This window comes from Zea mays, chromosome 1, assembly GCF_902167145.1.
Source record: "Zea mays cultivar B73 chromosome 1, Zm-B73-REFERENCE-NAM-5.0, whole genome shotgun sequence".
NCBI lineage: Eukaryota > Viridiplantae > Streptophyta > Magnoliopsida > Poales > Poaceae > Zea > Zea mays.
The window spans coordinates 84,244,623-84,265,111 of NC_050096.1; the positions used below are offsets into that span (position 1 = coordinate 84,244,623).

The 20,489-nt window shown below is 44.9% G+C and overlaps 1 protein-coding gene across 1 annotated transcript; it reads left to right on the plus strand.

Moving 5' to 3' along the window:
• Nucleotides 1–1,224: 1,224 nt before the first annotated feature.
• Nucleotides 1,225–5,207, plus strand: LOC100284800 (uncharacterized). The gene is given in 3 exon segments (NM_001157695.1): nt 1,225–1,780; nt 4,170–4,494; nt 4,645–5,207. Coding segments are annotated over 3 exon segments (1,011 nt in total). The 5' UTR covers nt 1,225–1,337; the 3' UTR covers nt 4,888–5,207.
• Nucleotides 5,208–20,489: the final 15,282 nt, after the last annotated feature.

Below are 20,489 nucleotides of genomic sequence, written 5' to 3' on the forward strand. Positions count from 1 at the left end.
TCACCCTTGTGTGGATGCTCCAACGAGGACTACTAATTTAGTCTCTAAATTGCCAAATACGAAAATTAAAACTCTATTTTATTTTCTGTATTTGGCAACTCAGTGACTAAAATGAAATAAAATAGATGGACTAAAAATTAGTCCCTAGAAACCAAACAACTCCTTAGTCTATTTTTCCATCAAACGTAGATGGCCTTTAAAAAAGATGCAACCTTCTTTAGCCTTATAGAAATATTCCCTCTATCCTAATATATAAAGCGTAACCACGATCTGATTCAAATATAAAAAAATAAATTTAATTCTCTCTATCAACACTAATACTACTGCATTGATTTACGTATGTCTAGATATAGCATGCTTTATAATATGATACTAGAATAAAATATGATAGGACTGGCGGAGGGCAGTAACTTATAGTAATGTAAAGTAAGGAGCAAATTGTGCGGGGTTCGACACATGGAATTGCTTCGTGGTCCCAATTAGAAAACATGAAAAATATCCTGGTGTCCCTCCAAAAGCAGAAGGGAAACTCGAGTGTTTGAACAAGCATGGGATGGAATCGATTGGCACACGGCGACTTGGCGAGGAAACGTTAGCCATCCATTGTGCGAAAAGCTCGCAATCGCAATGCGCCAGATTCTCGAGTAACGAAATCGCGGATCCACATTCGCCGTGGACCACCGCATACAATGGTTGGTTCCCGTGTACGCCGTCGATACAGCAGAGCACGTGGACGTGGATCTGATTGGACTTGGTTGGTGGTGCACCCGACCGATGTTGCGTCGACGAGACATCCTCGCACGACGGGGAATCCGCCGCTCTGGCAAGCCACTCTGTCATGTGCCTCTTGGATCCTGCGATCCGCCGCTGGAGCGTAACCACCGCGTCCACATGCTGCTTCATTGGTGCCGGCGCGGAGGCTGCTTAGCTCGCCGCCGAGGGACTACTTTGCCCGCCACGGTTACGGCGTGATGCGGAGGGGTGGTGACGTCACTCACCGCCACGGCGATGACGCGAGGGGATATCAGTCATCAGTCCACCCAACGACCGCGGGGGGTCAACCTCTTCTCGGTCGTCGTCGCGTCGTCACGGCTGACGCCACGGGCCCGCTGCCTGCCGGAACGCCCACGCCGAGCCACGGCGCAGTCACCACCAGACATCAAGTTACGCGTCCGGCTTCCCGGCCGCTATAAAGAGCGCGCGACGGCGGCCCCTGGGAGAGCCATGCGAGACTGGAGGCGGAACCGCGCACGACACCAAGCTGCCGCGCCGGACTGCTGCACGCAAGCGCAGCGCAGGACCGACCGACCTCCGTAGGCACGCACGGCGCCGGCGGCATGGCGGAGCACCTCCTGTCGACGGCCGTGCACGACACGCTGCCGGGGAGCTACGTGCGGCCGGAGCCGGAGCGCCCGCGCCTCGCGGAGGTCGTGACCGGCGCGCGCATCCCCGTCGTGGACCTGGGCAGCCCCGACCGCGGCGCGGTCGTGGCCGCCGTCGGCGACGCCTGCCGCTCGCACGGCTTCTTCCAGGTCGTCAACCACGGGATACACGCCGCCCTGGTCGCGGCGGTGATGGCCGCGGGGCGCGGCTTCTTCCGGCTGCCCCCCGAGGAGAAGGCCAAGCTCTACTCCGACGACCCCGCCAGGAAGATCCGGCTGTCCACCAGCTTCAACGTGCGCAAGGAGACGGTGCACAACTGGCGCGACTACCTCCGCCTGCACTGCCATCCCCTCGACGAGTTCCTGCCCGATTGGCCGTCCAACCCGCCCGATTTCAAGTATGTTGGCTGCTTCCACGATTTGAATTCAATTATTACTTTTTATATTTAAAAACGAGCTGAGGCAAATTGCTAGTGCGAAGTAGTATGTGGGGAGTGGAAGTAGCTCATGACGCCCACCATTCTGGTAGGGGGAAAATTAGTTCAGGTAGACATCTGCATTTCAATTTTCAAATGCGTAGTGGTCGAAAGAAAGGAAAACGCTCAGTTTTAGGAAAGGAAACGACCTGAGGCTGACGACTGGGTACCCACTCCACTTGTAGTGGCATAAGCACACTACTCTCTCTCTCTCTCTCTCTCTTTTTCTTTCAAATGTGTACTAATTGAAATATAAGGGAGGACCGAGGAACCCATATACCCAATCTGTATAGTAGGTTTTGAGAATTTGAGCTCCTGCAGAGCGCTCCACGCATTGTCCCATACTGAAATCAACAGCCACTTGCATTTTGGACCATTGCCTTCCAAGAATAAGCAAACAGGAGAAACAACTTTTCTATAAGCTCTTTTCGTAAGACAGGAGAAAGAGAAAGTGGCATCATCTTTGGGCAACTGCACACTTGACAGTTGTCACTCATAAAAATCAAGCCAATTTTTTCACGGGGAAAAGAAAAGAACTCGTTTCAGCGGTGGCGGGACCGGTCCGAGGCTGTCGAGAAAGGAAGGGAAATTAACCCTCTGCATACACGCGAATTAGGCACTGCGAGAGTGCCTGTTTTCTTGGGTGCAGACATCCAGGTTGTGGCGTACCGCGTACAGCGGTACAGCATCAGAAACAAAACAAAACAAAACAAAACAAAACAAAAAAACCCTTTGATGGGCATGGTTTGAGCTGACACTTTAGGGCTTGTTCGGTTATTCCCAATACACATGGATTGGATGGGATTGGAAAAAATTGTGAAGAAGTTTGAGCTGTTTGGGATTCAAACTCATCCAATCCCGCTCAATCCACATGGATTGAGAGCTAACCGAACAAGCCATTAAAGTGCAAACAGACAGACAGCGAGGCCATCGTAGAATCTATCAGATATATATATGATTTGGTTCTTTCCTTTTTCACGTGGTAGCAAGATAGGCATCGCACAAAAGGATATATGAAAAACAGAACAGCGTGATTCATGCCACTGTCGATGCAAGTGTTTCGGCAATTCAGCATGCAGTCATCGGTTGGTTATTCATTCTTATCGATATATTCAAATTCCACTCTACAAACAATAAAATCTTCTACAATACAAAATAGTACAAAACACTGTTTTGCACGGTCATTTGAGTAAGCTCCTGGAGTCGGTCTAAGGCCGAGAATAGGACAAGCATCAAGTTAGGCCAAATAAAAAGGGACAACTGTGATTACACCTTTCTCGGGTATTGCAATTGTGATTTACCCTTGTTTTTCAACTTTATGGTCTTACCCCTCAGTTTTGAAAACGAATTAAAGTTGTTGTTTGTCCCCTCCTCTTAACACGGTTAGTGAATTTTTAGTGTTAATTGTTATTATATACCTGTTCTCTCACCTTGTAATTGTGATTGTAACTTTTTTTTCTTAATTCTAATTTTCACTTACGGTGTTAAGAGGGGGAGGGCAAACGTCAGCTTCGTTTTTAAAACAGAGGTGTAAAATTACAAAGCTGAAAAATGGTGAATAAAATCGCAATTACAATATCAGTTTCTAACGGGTATAGAAACTGAGTAGATTTATATAAATCCATAAATTTCCCTAGTTCAATCCGGATTGTATTCCCAGATTCTCTAGTTTTCTGTCATCCAAATTTTTAAAACATGATCCAATTGCCATTGCCATTGTACATAAGATCGAATCATTTTGCGTCCTTCGCCACTCTATTTCAACATCCTCATTAACTACCACCCTCCACCCCTACTCATAAACCGGGAGTGGGACACCGAGACATGCATGGGCGATTTCTGTCACCAATGTTGCTTTAACACACGCAGCGTCACTCACTCGAGGTCGAGAGAGAAGGGGAAGGGGACAGCTCCGGCTCTTTGGTTTTTAATTTCAAGGATACGGCAAAGGGACACATTGCCACGCGAAAAGTCCAATCGTGAGCTAGCACTAGCACTAGCAGAGGTAAATTAAATTAACACGTCTAACTGCGCCGCAGCCACAAGCTGAAAGAAGCACATGCCGAATAGCCTGTGCAGTGTGGACAGCGCCACGGAGTGTCAAAAGGAAAAGTAGCCACCACTCTCAAAGTTTACAAGTTGACTAGGAATCATCCAGCAGACGTGTCTCTGTCCCGTGCGTGGCTCGGGACATTGATGTTGCATTGCATTGCAGTGTAGTGCCCTTTCTTTCGTAGACGTACGTGTAATGGTATTGGTATCAGACGACTACGACATGTCTGACACTATCACGCCCGCACGACCGTACCAGGGAGACCATGGGCACCTACTGCAAGGAGGTCCGGGAGCTCGGGTTCAGGCTGTACGCCGCGATCTCGGAGAGCCTGGGCCTAGAGGCGAGCTACATGAAGGAAGCGCTGGGGGAGCAGGAGCAGCACATGGCGGTCAACTTCTACCCGCCGTGCCCGGAGCCGGAGCTCACCTACGGCCTCCCGGCGCACACCGACCCCAACGCGCTCACCATCCTGCTCATGGACCCGGACGTCGCCGGCCTGCAGGTGCTCCACGCCGGCCAGTGGGTCGCCGTCAACCCGCAGCCCGGCGCGCTCATCATCAACATCGGCGACCAGCTGCAGGTGTGTGTGCGCGCGTAATTATCACTACTATCCGCTCTGTCTCTGTTCCCTAGCTCCCATGTCGCGGCCGGTCTCGGCGAGGCTGAGACAGCGACAGAGCGAAGCAGAACATGCTTCTGAACTGAATCATCCTCCGATGTTGCGTTGCAGGCGCTGAGCAACGGGCAGTACCGGAGCGTGTGGCACCGCGCGGTGGTGAACTCGGACCGGGAGCGCATGTCCGTGGCGTCGTTCCTGTGCCCGTGCAACCACGTCGTGCTCGGCCCCGCGCGGAAGCTCGTCACCGAGGACACCCCGGCCGTGTACAGGAACTACACGTACGACAAGTACTACGCCAAGTTCTGGAGCAGGAACCTGGACCAGGAGCACTGCCTCGAGCTCTTCAGAACCTAGCGAATCGGATACGGATGGATGGATACATTACATACGCGCCCTCTGTTTTTCTCCATGACGTTAGAAGAACACGTTCTGCAATGTTTGTCCATTCAAGGTGGTATCAATCAAGGCTGTGGTCGTTGCAATTCTTCCGCTCCATATACATGATTAAATGCTTTGAAAGAAAAAGAAAAAAAAGAAACACAAGTATTATGGCACTACTAGTGTTTTTAGGAACAAGGAAAGAGGGGTTGCCCCTGCTGGCTATATATATTAAATATAAATAAAGGTAAGGCTGTAGACATTGGTGAATAAGAGAAAGTATTTGAGTTTCTCTATTGTCACTCCAGAACAGACTCCTTTGCCTCGATAACACTCGGCAAACGCTGGTAAAGAGGACTCGGTGAACTGTACATGGGCAACCGTCTTTTTGCCAAGTTCTTTATGTCGGACACTCGACAAAAAAAGTCGTCGTGACAACACCAAGTGACGTGACAGAGCCTTTGCCGAGTGTGCTCACGAGCACTCGACAAAGAAGGCGTCTTTGCCGAGTGCCTACTGGTCTGGCACTCGTCAAGTGAGCTCCAATGGGCCCCACGTCACCCTCTGTGCCGAGAGTCGTAAGCTAACATTCGGCAAATGGAGCTTCTTTGACGAGTGTCTGTCTGCCTGGTACTCGGCAAAGAAAGCTTCAGTGGGCCCCCCACGTTAGTCTCTGTGCCAAGTGCGCTGGCTAGCACTCGACAAAGAGGCTTTACCGGTTCCTAGGTGTGCTCTCTTTGTCGAGTGCTATGGTCAATGCACTCGGCAAAAAAATTCTTTGCCGAGTGTTACACTCGGTAAAGTGCTTGCAAAGCCTCTTTTTATTTGTTTTTTGTTTTTTCATCCAAACAAACAAAAAATATATATCATTGACATCACATATATTACATAATCATCACATGTATCACCAACACCACATATCTCACAAATAGCACCACATCAACAAGTTTCACAACATAAATATCACCAACACCAAGTATCTCACAAACATACATATCACATGTATCTCAAAAATCAACACAAAGTATTACCAACATCAACAAGTTTCACAAACACAAATATCACCAACACTCATAAACATAAATCTCACAAGTTTCACAATCACCACTAAAAGAAGATCATCAGTGAGGTGGCCCATTGGAATATAAGGCGGGTTAGGAACCCCTACGAAACGATTGGATCCTCGGATAGGCATAGCAAGAATATAGATGGCATCTACTCTGTAACCCTGAACTCAAGAGCAATTCCATCTCAGCATCACACTGGACATAGGGCATTACGCATCTTAGTGGCTCAAACCTATATAGATCTTTGAGTCATGTCGTGCTTTACACGAACCATCGAGCTATCATCGATCTTGTTGACCACAAAAAGTACTATGTGGTACACCGCGTAGTGTGTTGTCGGTAGCGCATATCCCTCTCTTGATGAACCGACGGGAGAAGATGATTTACCACATGATTGAGGATTTGCCAGTAGGCTTCTTCATCCGGAGAGTTAGGGAGGTCGTTGGCAATCTGATCCAGCACGCCTTCGACCTGACTCGGTGTGTGCATGACCCGATCAAAGTAAGTGCTACAACTTCTCTTCCCAATTTCGTATAATGTAGCTGAGTATGAAGCTATGATACATGGATTACACATTGTTGTTTCACTCGGTATCAAGCGGCTTATGGTGTATGAGTCTTCTGTGACGCTTATGATAGTATCCAGTGGCGGAGGCATAGCCCGCTAGCCAAAGCATGCGTCCAGGCTCGCCCTTCCGCACCCCAGTTAGAAGTGGTCCCAATCGCCGATGATAGCCCCCACACGGTCACTACTCAAGCCACCAGCCACCCAAACCATAGCGAGCGCAACTGCAGTGTGCAGCCGCTAGCCGTCTCCAGCCTTCGCCTCCGGCTCCTGTGCTCCAGGCTCCACTGCTCCAGCCTCCAACCGACAGCTAGCTCCTTGCCTCGTGCCTCCCTCCTCTCGCACCGCCACTGCCCATGGCCCAGCTCCGGCGGCCGGATCTCAGGCCCTGCGACCAGTGGGCAATATTACAGTGGACGCACTAACCAATTCAACCCAAAAGCTTAAACTGATGGGAGAAGGTAGACAATCCACTTATACACTTCAACACCCCACTCCGTGCAACAAGAGAGAAAGGCACAAACGTGGAAATAAATGGGTGGAGACACAAATACAGCCTCTGCTAGGATTTGAACTCGAGACATCTGTCTTTGATACCATGTTAGAGTGGACGCACTAGCCCGTTCAACTCAAAAGCTTAAGCTGATAGAAAGAGGTGGACAATTCACTTATATTATATTCTAACACTCCCTCTCACGTCGAACCTCTTTTATGTTTTTGACGTGGAATATAAGAGCGAACAACAATTATTTTATTTAATTGTGTTAACCAGGATTCAAACTCGAGACCTCTGAATCTGATATCATATTAAGTTGCATGCACCAATCAATTCAACCCAAAAGCTTAAGCTGATAGAAGGAGCTGAGAAATTCACTTATATTATATTTCAACACCCCCTCATGTCGAGCCTCTTTTTTAGGTCTCTGACGTGGAATATAGAAGCGAGCAACAATTATTTTATTTAATTGTGCTAACCAGGATTCGAACTCATGACCTCTAGTTCTGATATCATATTAAGTTGCATTTACCAACCAACAACATAACCCTTAAGCTGATACGAGGAGGTGGACAATTCACTTATATTATATTTTAACACTCCCCTCATGTCGAGCCTCTTCTGAGTCATCTCAGGTCGAGCCTCTTTTAGGTCTATGATGTGGAACATAGGAGCGAGAAACAATTATTTTATTTTAATTATGTTAGCCAGGATTCGATATTAAGTTACATGTACCGACAGTCCAACCTAAAAATTTAAACTTGATGGGAGAGATAGATAACCACTTGTAGACTTCGACACAGCACTCGACACAGCACAAAAGGTCAGCAACCGCACACGGCGACGGTGCAGCTCAGCTCCCTGCCTCCCTCCCTCCTCCTGCATAGCAGACGCGCCTGGCCAGCCGGCCACCTGCCACGGCCTGCCCCCGGCAGCCAGCGCCCAGCCCCAACACAACAGGTCAACAGCCGCTCAGCACTCTCCCTCTAGACGACGAACAGGCAGCAACGGCTACAGCGACTAGGAGCAGTGGTGGAGGACGCCAGAAAATTTAGGTGTTGCTAACGCAACGAAGAATAAAAATTTATGACACATTTTAAAATAACTTGTAGCTATAAAATAAGTAATAGATGTTGAAAATACCTTATTTAATAGTCATCTTGATTACAATCCATTTACAACCAAATGCCATATAGCGCATAAATTCTAGAAAAAAAGAAAAATGAGTTACGAATGGAAAATTGAATTAAAAATTGTTGAACAAGTGAAATAAGAATATACCTTTAGTTGAGTCTAGTTCTAGGAGATCTAGGCAATTGCATTTGTCTAGTTTTCTTATTTTAAAATGCCTTCTTGATTTTCTGAAGGTCCAGTCCTTTAAAAATCTCTCTTTCAATGTAGCACACCATCAAGTCATTTAACCAACCATCGGACATCTTGTTGCGCAACTCAGTCTTAATGATCTTCATAGCTGAGAAGGCCCTTTCCACTGTTGCAGTCGCCACCGGTAACAACAATGCTAACTCAATAAGTCGATATACCAGTGGAAACACAATATGCCTCTCAAGTTGAACCATTGTCTTTGATAGACTAGCAAGATCACAACAAGCTTTGAACTCTTCATTTCTTCGTACATGAATAATAAATATTCTTAGCTGATCTTTTATAGTCTTGCAATCATCAAAAGAAAAATCATCAGAATAGATATCCGCGAGCCGAGCAAGCTTATCCACATCAAACTTAGAGAACGAATACCTTGGGTCAAGACAAGAAAAACACAGAAGCAACTCTTGAGATAGCTCATTAAAGCGATGATCAAACTCTGTGGTGATAGAATCTATAGCAGCATAGAAAGTATCAAAACGATAAAAATGCTCTGTGGTAATATTATTTCTCCCACCTTTTCTTGATCGACCAAATCGTGGTACAACATCACTCATATTTGGTATTGGGATATCATTTGCCAGGCAGAATGTTGTGGCTTCTTCCAACAATGGCTCCCAACCATCATTTCTCAAATTTATCAAACATGTTCTCACATCAACAACCAAAGACATGGCTTGGACAACGTTTTGATCCTTTCTTTGCAAGAGAAGAGAAAGCTCATTTGTGATACGGAGGATCTGTAACATCATCTTCATCATAAACACAAAGCTGAAACACTCCATTTTTCCAACAAAGCCACCTGCACCTGATGGATTACGCTCATCTTGGTGCACAATTTCTAAAACTTCTATCACTGATTCCCACATGGACTCAATACGAAGCAAAGTCTTGTAATGAGATCCCCATCTTGTATCTCCAGGTCTTGACAATGATGTTTCTTGTTGTTTGCCTCTCCCTGATGAAATTTCTCCACTCTCTAACTTTGATAAGAGATTCAAATGATGCTTATGTTGTAATATATCCTTTATTTTGCAAGAAGCACAAGTGCTATTCACAATGGATGTTACATACTCAAACAAATCCTCAAGTGATGAACAACATTTTGAGACAGCAACAACAATCAATTGCAATTGATGAGCAAAACAATGAACATAGAAAGCAAATGGGTTCTCATCTCGAATTAATTTTTGAAGACCATTAAATTCACCTCTCATATTAGAAGCACCATCATACCCCTTCCCACTAAGTTTTGAAACAACTAATCCATGATCACTTATCATCTCAACTAATGCTTTCTTCAATGATTCTGATGTTGTACCCTTGACATGCTTGATGCCCAAAAATCTTTCTATTACTTCACCCTTTTTATTGACAAATCTCACAACAATAGCCATTTGTTCTTTAACCGATATATCACGGGATTCATCAACAAGAACAGAGAATAAACAATCCCCCATTTCTTCTTTAATTGCTCGTGTGACTTCTTCTGCACAACAGTTTGCAAGTTCTTTTTGAATCGTCCCCGAAGTCATCTTAGCATTTTTGGGACACAACTCATCAAAATCTCTTCTTACCTCTTCATTCCTTTGTTTGTACCAATCAAGAAATTCTAAAAAAATTCCCGTTGTTTAAGGAAGTACTAGTCTCATCATGTCCCCGGAATGATTCAGCTTGCAATGCAAGAAGACTAACAATACTTAAGGAAGTTTCCAACCGTGTCTCATATTTGATCAATACATCTTTACTATAATTTGCAACCTTATGACTAACACTTGACCTTTGGTTACAAAAATCATGGAATGTTGTCGCTGCAGTATTGTGTATGCTATTAGGCCCACCAACATGTTTTGGAAATGCCGTATAAACATTTTTCCATTGTGAGAAGCCAACTTTTGTAAATGCATCATGGCAAAATTTATCATCCATTCAATCATGCTTAAAAAGGTAACAATAGAAGCAATAAGCCTTATTCTTCTCCACACTATATTCCAACCAACTATGTTGTCTAAACCAATGTTTTTGAAAGCTCCTTTTGTCATGTGACTGAGGAAAGTTATGACCAATTGGTTGAGTCGGACCTTTAGCTATGAAAGCCCTTGTAACATCATCTCTAATATTAGGAGCAAAAGAATCGATTGGAATACGAAGTCCCGGATCAGAAATAATGTGATCCGGATTGAACTGATTTATACCTTCGACTTGACCATTAACATTTTCACCATTGGCATCTTCATTATTATTCACTTGAACTCCAACTTGTATTTCGAGTTCATTGCAAACTCCACTAGCGCGAGTGCTTGGTCCACTTTCACTAGAAGCTTGACTGAAATAGCTCTTTAAATCTGTCATTTTACGAAGCATATAACATGTATTAGATAAATAAAAGACATTAAAACAGTGGAATGTTCACATAATATAGAGAATTAGAGAGATACTTTTTTGGGCCATATTCTTTGCCATATTCTTGGAGCGAGCAGCGGAGCAGTGGAGCACGCAGGGACCCCGACCAGAGGCCAGAGCAGGCTAAGCAGCGCCGGCCCAGTCGGGCAGCCCGCAGGTGAGCACCGAGCCACCGAGGAGCGAGGACCGAGCTGCTCTACTGCTGCAGCCTGCAGCGCGGAGAGCCAGAGCGCGCTGCGGCGGCACGGCGCTGTGCACCGATGGCCTGGACTGGATTTGCTCCGCTGCTCCGCTGCTCCGGTGAGGCGCTGACCGTTGTGTTGTGCGCCACCGATGGCACTATGGCAGGTCGGTAGGACTGCAGGAGCGCAGAGCGCTGCCGAAGTGTCGCGCCCGTGCTGGACGCCGACTCGCCGAGGCAGTGCCGTAGTGACGAGGGACGAGCGGACTGCGGGTCTGTGGCTGTGGCGGCCTGTCCGGACGACGCTTGTAGGCGGACGGCGCTAGCAGCCTGAGACGGATGTGAAAGTCGCCTAGAGGGGGGGTGAATAGGGCGAATCTGAAATTTATAAACTTAAGCACAACTACAAGCCGAGTTAGCGTTAGAAATATGAACGAGTCCGAGAGAGAGGATGAAAAACAAATCGCGGGCAAATAAAGAGTGAGACACGATGATTTGTTTTACCGAGGTTCGGTTCTTACAAACCTACTCCCCGTTGAGGTGGTCACAAAGACCGGGTCTCTTTCAACCCTTTCCCTCTCTCAAACGGTCACTTAGACCGAGTGAGCTTCTCTTCTCAATCAAACGGAACACAAAGTTCCTGCAAGGACCACCACACAATTGGTGTCTCTTGCCTCGGTTACAATTGAGTTTGATCACAAGAACGAATGAGAAAGAAAAGAAGCAATCCAAGCGCAAGAGCTCAAATGAACACAAATGTCGTTCTCTCTAGTCACTATTTGATTTGGAGTGATTCCGGACTTGGGAGAGGATTTGATCTCTTTGGTTGTGTCTAGAATTGAATGCTATAGCTCTTGTAATGTGTTGAAGGTGGAAAACTTGGATGCCATTGAATGTGGGGTGGTTCGGGGTATTTATAGCCCCAAACACCAAAAGTGGCCGTTGGAAGGCTGTTGTCGCATGGCGCACCGGATAGTCCGGTGCGCCAGTGGACACTATCCGGTGCGCCAGCCACGTCAGCAGGCCGTTGGGTTCTGACCGTTGGAGCTCTGACTGGTGGGGCCTCTGGGCTGTCCGGTGGTGCACCGGACAGGTCCTGTAGACTGTCCGGTGCGCCTCCTGTGCGTGCTCTGACTCTGCCGCGCACTGTAGCGCATTTAATGCGGTTGCAGTCGACCGTTGGCGCGAAGTAGCCGTTGCTCCGCTGGCACACCGGACAGTCCGGTGAATTATAGCGGAGCGGCCTCCCATTTTTCTGAAGGTGGCAAGTTCAGCTTCGAATTTCCTGGTGCACCGGACACTGTTCGGTGGTGCACCGGACACTGTCCGGTGGCACACCGGACAGTCCGGTGCGCCAGACCAGGGTGCCTTTTGGGATGTCTTTAGCTCTCTTTGTTTGAACCCTTTCTTGGTCTTTTTATTGGCTTATTGTGAACCTTTGGCACCTATAAAACTTATAGACTAGAGCAAACTAGTTAGTCCAATTATTTGTGTTGGGCAATTCAACCACCAAAATCAATTTAGGAAAAGGTGTAAGCCTATTTCCCTTTCAATCTCCCCCTTTTTGGTGATTGATGCCAACACAAACCAAAGCAAATATAGAAGTGCATAATTGAACTAGTTTGCATATTTGTAAGTGCAAAGGTTGCTTGGAATGAAACCAATATATATTTCTACTAGATATGCATGGATAGCTTTCTTTTCATATTAAGATTTTGGACCACGCTTACACCACTTGTTTTGTTTTGCAAATTCTTTTGTAAATTCTTTTCAAAGTCTTTTGCAAATAGTCAAAGGTAAAAGAATAAGATTTTGATAAGCATTTTCAAGATTTGAATATTTCTCCCCCTGTTTCAAATGTTTTTCCTTTGACTAAACAAAACTCCCCCTTAATAAAATCCTCATCTTAGTGTTCAAGAGGGTTTTAGATATTAGTTTTTGAAGAGGGTGTCCCAATTTGAAATTCTATCAAAAATAAGATACCAATTGAAAAATTCATTATTTCAAAAATCTTTTCTTAACTCAAATTTTGAAAATTGGTGGTGGTGCGGTCCTTTTGCTTTGGGCTATACTTTCTCCCCCTTTGGCATGAATCGCCAAAAACAGATACTTGAGTGAAATATAAGCCCTTATAACTACTTTCTCCACCTTTGGCAAACAATAACATGAGTGAGGATTATACCAAAGACGGAGAGTGGTGCGGAGCGACGGCGAAGGATGAGTCATTTCGATGGAGTGGAGTGGAAGCCTTTGTCTTCGCCGAAGACTCCAATTCCCTTTCAATCTATGACTTGGTTTGAAATACACTTGAAAACACATTAGTCATAGCATATAAAAGAGACATGATCAAGGTATATTAATGAGCTATGTATGCAAAAGCATCAAAAGAAATTCCTAGAATCAAGAATATTTAGCTCATGCCTAAGTTTGTTAAATGTTTGTTCATTTAGTGGCTTGGTAAAGATATCGGCTAATTGTTCCTTGGTGTTAATATATGCAATCTCGATATCTCCCTTTTGTTGGTGATCCCTTAGAAAATGATACTGAATGGCTATGTGTTTAGTGCGGCTATGCTCAACGGGATACACCCCGCCCAATTGGCATCCGAATAACCAATTAAATCAAATGTGGATCCCCTAGGATACCAAAGCCCAAACTTAGGAGTATAAACTAAATATCTCAAGATCCGTTTTACGGTCGTAAGGTGAGCTACCTTAGGGTCGGCTTGGAATCTTGCACACATGCATACGGAAAGCATAATATTCGGTCGAGATGCACATAAATAGAGTAAAGAACCTATCATCGACCGGTATACCTTTTGATCTACAGATTTACCTCTCGTGTCGAGGTCGAGATGCCCATTGGTTCCCATGGGTGTCTTGATGGGCTTGGCATCCTTCATCCCAAACTTGTTTAAAATGTGTTGAATATACTTCGTTTGGCTAATGAAGGTGCCCTCTTGGAGTTGCTTCACTTGAAATCCCAAGAAGTACTTTAACTCCCCCATCATCGACATCTCGAATTTTTGTGTCATAATCCTACTAAATTCCTCACATGTAGATTCGTTAGTAGACCCAAATATAATATCATCTACATAAATTTGGCATACAAACAAATCATTGGCAAGAGTTTTAGTAAATAAAGTAGGATCGGCCTTTCCGACTTTGAAACCATTAGCGATAAGAAAATCTCTTAGGCATTCATACCATGCTCTTGGGGCTTGCTTGAGCCCATAAAGTGCCTTAGAGAGTTTATATACGTGGTTAGGGTACTCACTATCTTCAAAGCCGGGAGGTTGCTCAACATAGACCTCTTCCTTGATCGGTCCATTGAGGAAGGCACTTTTCACGTTCATTTGATAAAGCTTAAAGCCATGGTAAGTATCATAGGCAAGTAAAATGTGAATTGACTCAAGCCTAGCTACGGGTGCATAGGTTTCACCGAAATCCAAACCTTCGACTTGTGAATATCCCTTGGCCACAAGTCGGGCTTTGTTCCTTGTCACCACACCATGCTCATCTTCCTTGTTGCAGAAGACCCACTTGGTTCCTACAACATTTTGGTTAGGACGTGGAACTAAATGCCATACCTTATTCCTAGTGAAATTGTTGAGCTCCTCTTGCATCGCCACCACCCAATCCGAATCTTGAAGTGCCTCCTCTACCTTATGTGGCTCAATAGAGGAAACAAAAGAGTAATGTTCACAAAAATGAGCAACATGAGATCTAGTAGTTACCCCCTTTTGTATATCGCCGAGAATGGTGTTCACGGGGTGATCTCGTTGTATTGCTTGGTGGACTCTTGGGTGTGGCGGTCTTGGAACTTGTTCATCTTCCTCATCTTGATCATGAGTATCTCCCCCTGGATCATTGCTCTCCTCTTGAGGTGGCTCAACTTCTTGATCTTCTCCTTCATCATTTTGAGCCTTATCCTCATCTTGAGTTGGTGGAGATGCTTGCATGGAGGAAGATGGTTGATCTTGTGCTTGTGGAGGCTCTTCGGATTCTTTAGGACACACATCCCCAATGGACATGTTCCTTAGCGCGACGCACAGAGCTTCTTCATCACCTAGCTCATCAAGATCAACTTGCTCTACTTGAGAGCCGTTAGTCTCATCAAACACAATGTCACAAGAAACTTCAACTAGTCCAGAAGACTTGTTAAAGACTCTATATGCCCTTGTGTTTGAATCATATCCTAGTAAAAAACCTTCTACAGCCTTAGGAGCAAATTTGGATTTTCTACCTCTTTTAACAAGAATAAAGCATTTGCTACCAAAGACTCTAAAATATTAAACATTGGGCTTTTTACCGGTTAGGAGTTCATATGATGTCTTCTTGAGGATTCGGTGTAGATATAACCGGTTGATGGCGTAGCAAGCGGTGTTGACCGCCTCGGCCCAAAACCGATCCGAAGTCTTGTACTCATCAAGCATGGTTCTTGCCATGTCCAATAGAGTTCTATTCTTCCTCTCCACTACACCATTTTGTTGTAGAGTGTAGGGAGAAGAGAACTCATGCTTGATGCCCTCCTCCTCAAGGAAGCCTTCAATTTGAGCGTTCTTGAACTCCGTCCCGTTGTCACTTCTAATTTTCTTGATCCTTAAGTCGAACTCATTTTGAGCCTGTCTCAAGAATCCCTTTAAGGTCTCTTGGGTATGAGATTTTTCCTGCAAAAAGAACACCCAAGTGAAGCGAGAATAATCATCCACAATAACTAGACAGTACTTACTCCCGCCGATGCTTATGTAAGCTATCGGGCCGAACAGATCCATGTGTAGGAGCTCGAGTGGCCTGTCAGTCGTCATGATGTTCTTATGTGGATGATGAACACCAACTTGCTTTCCTGCCTGACATGCGCTACAAATCCTGTCTTTCTCAAAATGAACATTTGTTAGTCCTAAAATGTGTTCTCCCTTTAGAAGCTTGTGAAGATTCTTCATTCCAACATGTGCTAGTCGGCGATGCCAGAGCCAACCCATGTTAGTCTTAGCAATTAAGCAAGTGTTGAGTTTAGCTCTATCAAAATCTACTAAGTATAGCTGACCCTCTAACACTCCCTTAAATGCTATTGAATCATCACTTCTTCTAAAGACAGTAACACCTGTATCCGTAAAAAGACAGCTGTAACCCATTTTGCATAATTGCGAAACTGAAAGCAGGTTGTAATCTAAAGAATCTACAAGAAAAACATTGGAAATGGAATGGTCAGGTGATATAGCTATTTTACCCAATCCTTTGACCAAACCTTGATTTCCATCCCCGAATGTGATAGCTCGTTGGGGATCTTGGTTTTTCTCATAGGAGGAGAACATCTTCTTCTCCCCTGTCATGTGGTTTGTGCACCCACTGTCGATGATCCAACTTGAGCCCCTGGATGCATAAACCTAGAAAACAAATTTAGTTCTTGATTTTAGGTATCCAAACGGTTTTGGGTCCTTTGACATTAGATATAAGAACTTTGGGTACCCAAACACAAGTCTTTGATCCCTTGTGTTTGCCCCCAACAAACTTGGCAACTACCTTGCCGGATTTGTTAGTCAAAACATAAGATGCATCAGAAGTTTTAAATGAAATGTTAGAATCATTTGATGCACTAGGAGTTTTCTTCTTAGGCAATTTAGCACGGGTTGATTGCCTAGAGCTAGATGTCTCACCCTTATACATAAAAGCATGATTAGGGCTAGAGTGAGACTTCCTAGAGTGAATTCTCCTAATTTTGCTCTCGGGATAACCGGCAGGGTACAAAATGTAACCCTCGTTATCCTAAGGCATGGGAGCTTTGCCCTTAACAAAGTTTGACAATCTTTTAGGAGGGGCATTAAGTTTGACATTGTCTTCCTTTTGGAATCCAATGCCATCCTTGATGCCAGGGCGTCTCCCACTATAGAGCATGCTTCTAGCAAATTTAAAATTTTCATTTTCCAAGTCATGCTCATTAATTTTGGCATTAAGTTGGGCTATGTGATCATTTTGTTTCTTGATTAAAGCTAGGTGATCATGAATAGCATCAACATTAATGTCTCTACATCTAGTGCAAATGGAAACATGCTCAACAGTAGATATAGAGGGTTTGGAAGATTTTAGTTCAACGATCTTAGCATGTAAAATGTCATTTTCACTTCTAAGATTGGAAATTGTAACATTGCAAACATCTAAGTCTTTAGCCTTAGCAATTAATCTTTCATTTTTAATCTTAAGGCTAGCAAGAGAGACATTCAATTCTTCAATCTTAGCAAGTAAATTAACATTATCATCTCTAAGATTGGGAATTGAAACATCACAAACATTTGAATCAACCTTAGCAATTATTTTAGCATTTTCATTTCTAAGGTTGGCAATAATATCATGGCAAGTGCTTAGCTCACTAGATAGTTTTTCACATTTTTCTACTTCTAGAGCGTAAGCATTCTTAACCTTAACATGCTTCTTGTTTTCTTTAATTAGGAAGTCCTCTTGAGAATCCAAGAGTTCATCCTTCTCATGAATAGCACTAATTAATTCATTTAATTTTTCTTTTTGTTGCATGTTTAGGTTGGCAAAAGGATGCGCAAATTATCCTCCTCATCACAAGAGTTATCCTCATCACTAGAGGTTTCATATTTAGTGGAGGATTTTGATTTTACCTTCTTCCTTTTGCCATCTTTTGCTATGAGGCACTTGTGGTCGACGTTGGGGAAGAGGAGGCCCTTGGTGACGGCGATGTTGGCGGCGTCCTCGTCGGAGGAAGAGTCGGTGGAGCTCTCGTCGGGGTCCCACTTGCGGCACACATGGGCATCGCCGCCCCTCTTCTTGTGGTACCTCTTCTTTTCTCTCCTCTTGCCCTTCTTGTCGTCGCCCCTGTCACTGTCACTAGATAGTGGACATTTTGCAATAAAATGACCGGGCTTACCACACTTGTAGCAAACTTTCTTAGAGCAGGGCTTGTAATCCTTCCCCCTCCTTTGCTTGAGGATTTAGCGGAAGCTCTTGATGATGAGCGCCATCTCCTCATTGTCGAGCTTAGAGGCGTCGATGGGTTGTCTACTTGATGTAGACTCCTCCTTTTTCTCCTTCGTTGCCTTGAATGCGACCGGTTGTGCTTCGAGCGTGGAGGGACCATTGATAGTCGCCTAGAGGGGGGGTGAATAGGGCGAAACTGAAATTTACAATGTTAATCACAACTACAAGCTGGGTTAGCGTTAGAAATAGAAATGAGTCCGAGAGAGAGGGAGCAAAACAAATCACGAGCGAATAAAGAGTGAGACACGTGGATTTGTTTTACCGAGGTTCCGTTCTCGCAAACCTACTCCCCGTTGAGGAGGCCACACAGGCCGGGTCTTTTTCAACCTTTTCCCTCTCTCAAACGGTCCCTCGGACCGAGTGAGCTTCTTCTTCTCAAACACTTGGAACACAAAGTTCCCGCAAGGACCACCACACAATTGGTGTCTCTTGCCTCAATTACAAGTGAGTTTGGTCTCAAGAAAGATTGAGAAAGAGAAGAAGCAATCCAAGCGCAAGAGCTCGAAAGAACACAAACAAATCTCTCTCACTAATCACTAAGGCGTTGTGTGGAATTTGGAGAGGATTTGATCACTTGGGTGTGTCTAGAATTGAATGCTAGAGCTCTTGTAAGTAGTTGAAGTGGGAAAACTTGGATGCAATGAATGGTGGGTGGTTGGGGGTATTTATAGCCCCAACCACCAAACTAGCCGTTTGGTGGGGCTGTCTATCGCATGGTGCACCGGACATGTCCGGTGCGCCAGCCACGTCACCAAAGCCGTTGGGTTCCGACCGTTGGAGCTCTGTCTTCTGGGCCCGCCTGGATGTCCGGTGGCGCACCGGACACTCTACAGTACATGTCCGGTGCGCCAGTATGGGCGTGCCTGACTTCTGCGCGCGCTGGCGCGCATTTAATGCGCTGCAGGTAGCCGTTGGCGCCGAAATATCTGTTGCTTCGATGTCACACCGGACAGTCCGGTGTACACCGGACATGTCCGGTGAATTATAGCGGACTGGCCGTTGCGAATTCCCGAAGCTGGCGAGTTCCTGAGGCGTCGTTCCTTGGAGCACCGGACAATCCGGTGAATTATAGCGGAGCGCCTCTGGATTTTCCCGAAGGTGATGAGTTTGACTTGGAGTCCTCTGGTGCACCGGACACTGTCCGGTGGTGCACCGGACACTGTCCAGTGGCACACCGGACAGTCCGGTGCGCCAGACCAGAGGTGCCTTCGGTTGTCCCTTTGCTCTTTTGTTGAACCCAATACTTGGTCTTTTTATTGGCTAAGAGTGAACCTTTGGCACCTGTATAACTTATACACTAGAGCAAACTAGTTAGTCCAATTATTTGTGTTGGGCAATTCAACCACCAAAATTATTTAGGAACTAGGTGTAAGCCTAATTCCCTTTCAATCTCCCCCTTTTTGGTGATTGATGCCAACACAAACCAAAGCAAATATGAAAGTACATAATTGAACTAGCTTGCGTAATGTAAGTGCAAAGGTTGCTTGGAATTGAGCCAATATAACTACTCCTAAGATATGCATGGATTGTTTCTTTGTTTTTAACATTTTGGACCACGCTTGCACCACATGTTTTGTTTTTGCAAATTCTTTTGTAAATCCTTTTCAAAGTTCTTTTGCAAATAGTCAAAGGTAAATGAATAAGATTTTGCAAAGCATCTTCAAGATTTGAAATTTTCTCCCCCTGTTTCAAATGCTTTTCCTTTGACTAAAACAAAACCCCCCTCAATAAATTCTCCTCTTAGTGTTCAAGAGGGTTTTTAAGATATCAAATTTTAAAATACTACTTGCTCTCCCTTTTGAACACAATAAGATACCAATTTGAAATATACCAATTGAAAATCATTTGTAAAATTAGGGTGGTGGTGCGGTCCTTTTGCTTTGGGCTCATACTTTCTCCCCCTTTGGCATGAATCGCCAAAAACGGATACTTTGAGTGAGATATAAGCCCTTTGTAATACTCTCTCCCCCTTTGGTCATAAATAAATGAGTGAAGATTATACCAAAGACGAAGTCCTTTTGCTTTGAACTCTCCCCTAAAAGATGGAGAGATGCACGGAGCGACGGCAAAGGATGAGTTGCGGAGTGGAAGCCTTTGTCTTCGCCGAAGATTCCAAATTCCTTTCAATACACCTATGACTTGGTTTGAAATATACTTGAAAACACATTAGTCATAGCATATGAAAGAGACATGATCAAAGGTACATAAATTAGCTATGTGTGCAAATTAGCAAAAGAAGTTCCTAGAATCAAGAATATTTAGCTCATGCCTAAGTTTGTTAAAAGTTTGTTCATCAAGTGGCTTGGTAAAGATATCGGCTAATTGATCTTTAGTATTAATGTAAGAAATCTCGATATCTCCCTTTTGTTGGTGATCCTTTAAAAAGTGATACCGAATGGCTATGTGCTTAGTGCGGCTATGCTCGACGGGATTATCCGCCATTTTGATTGCACTCTCATTATCACATAGAAGAGGAACTTTGG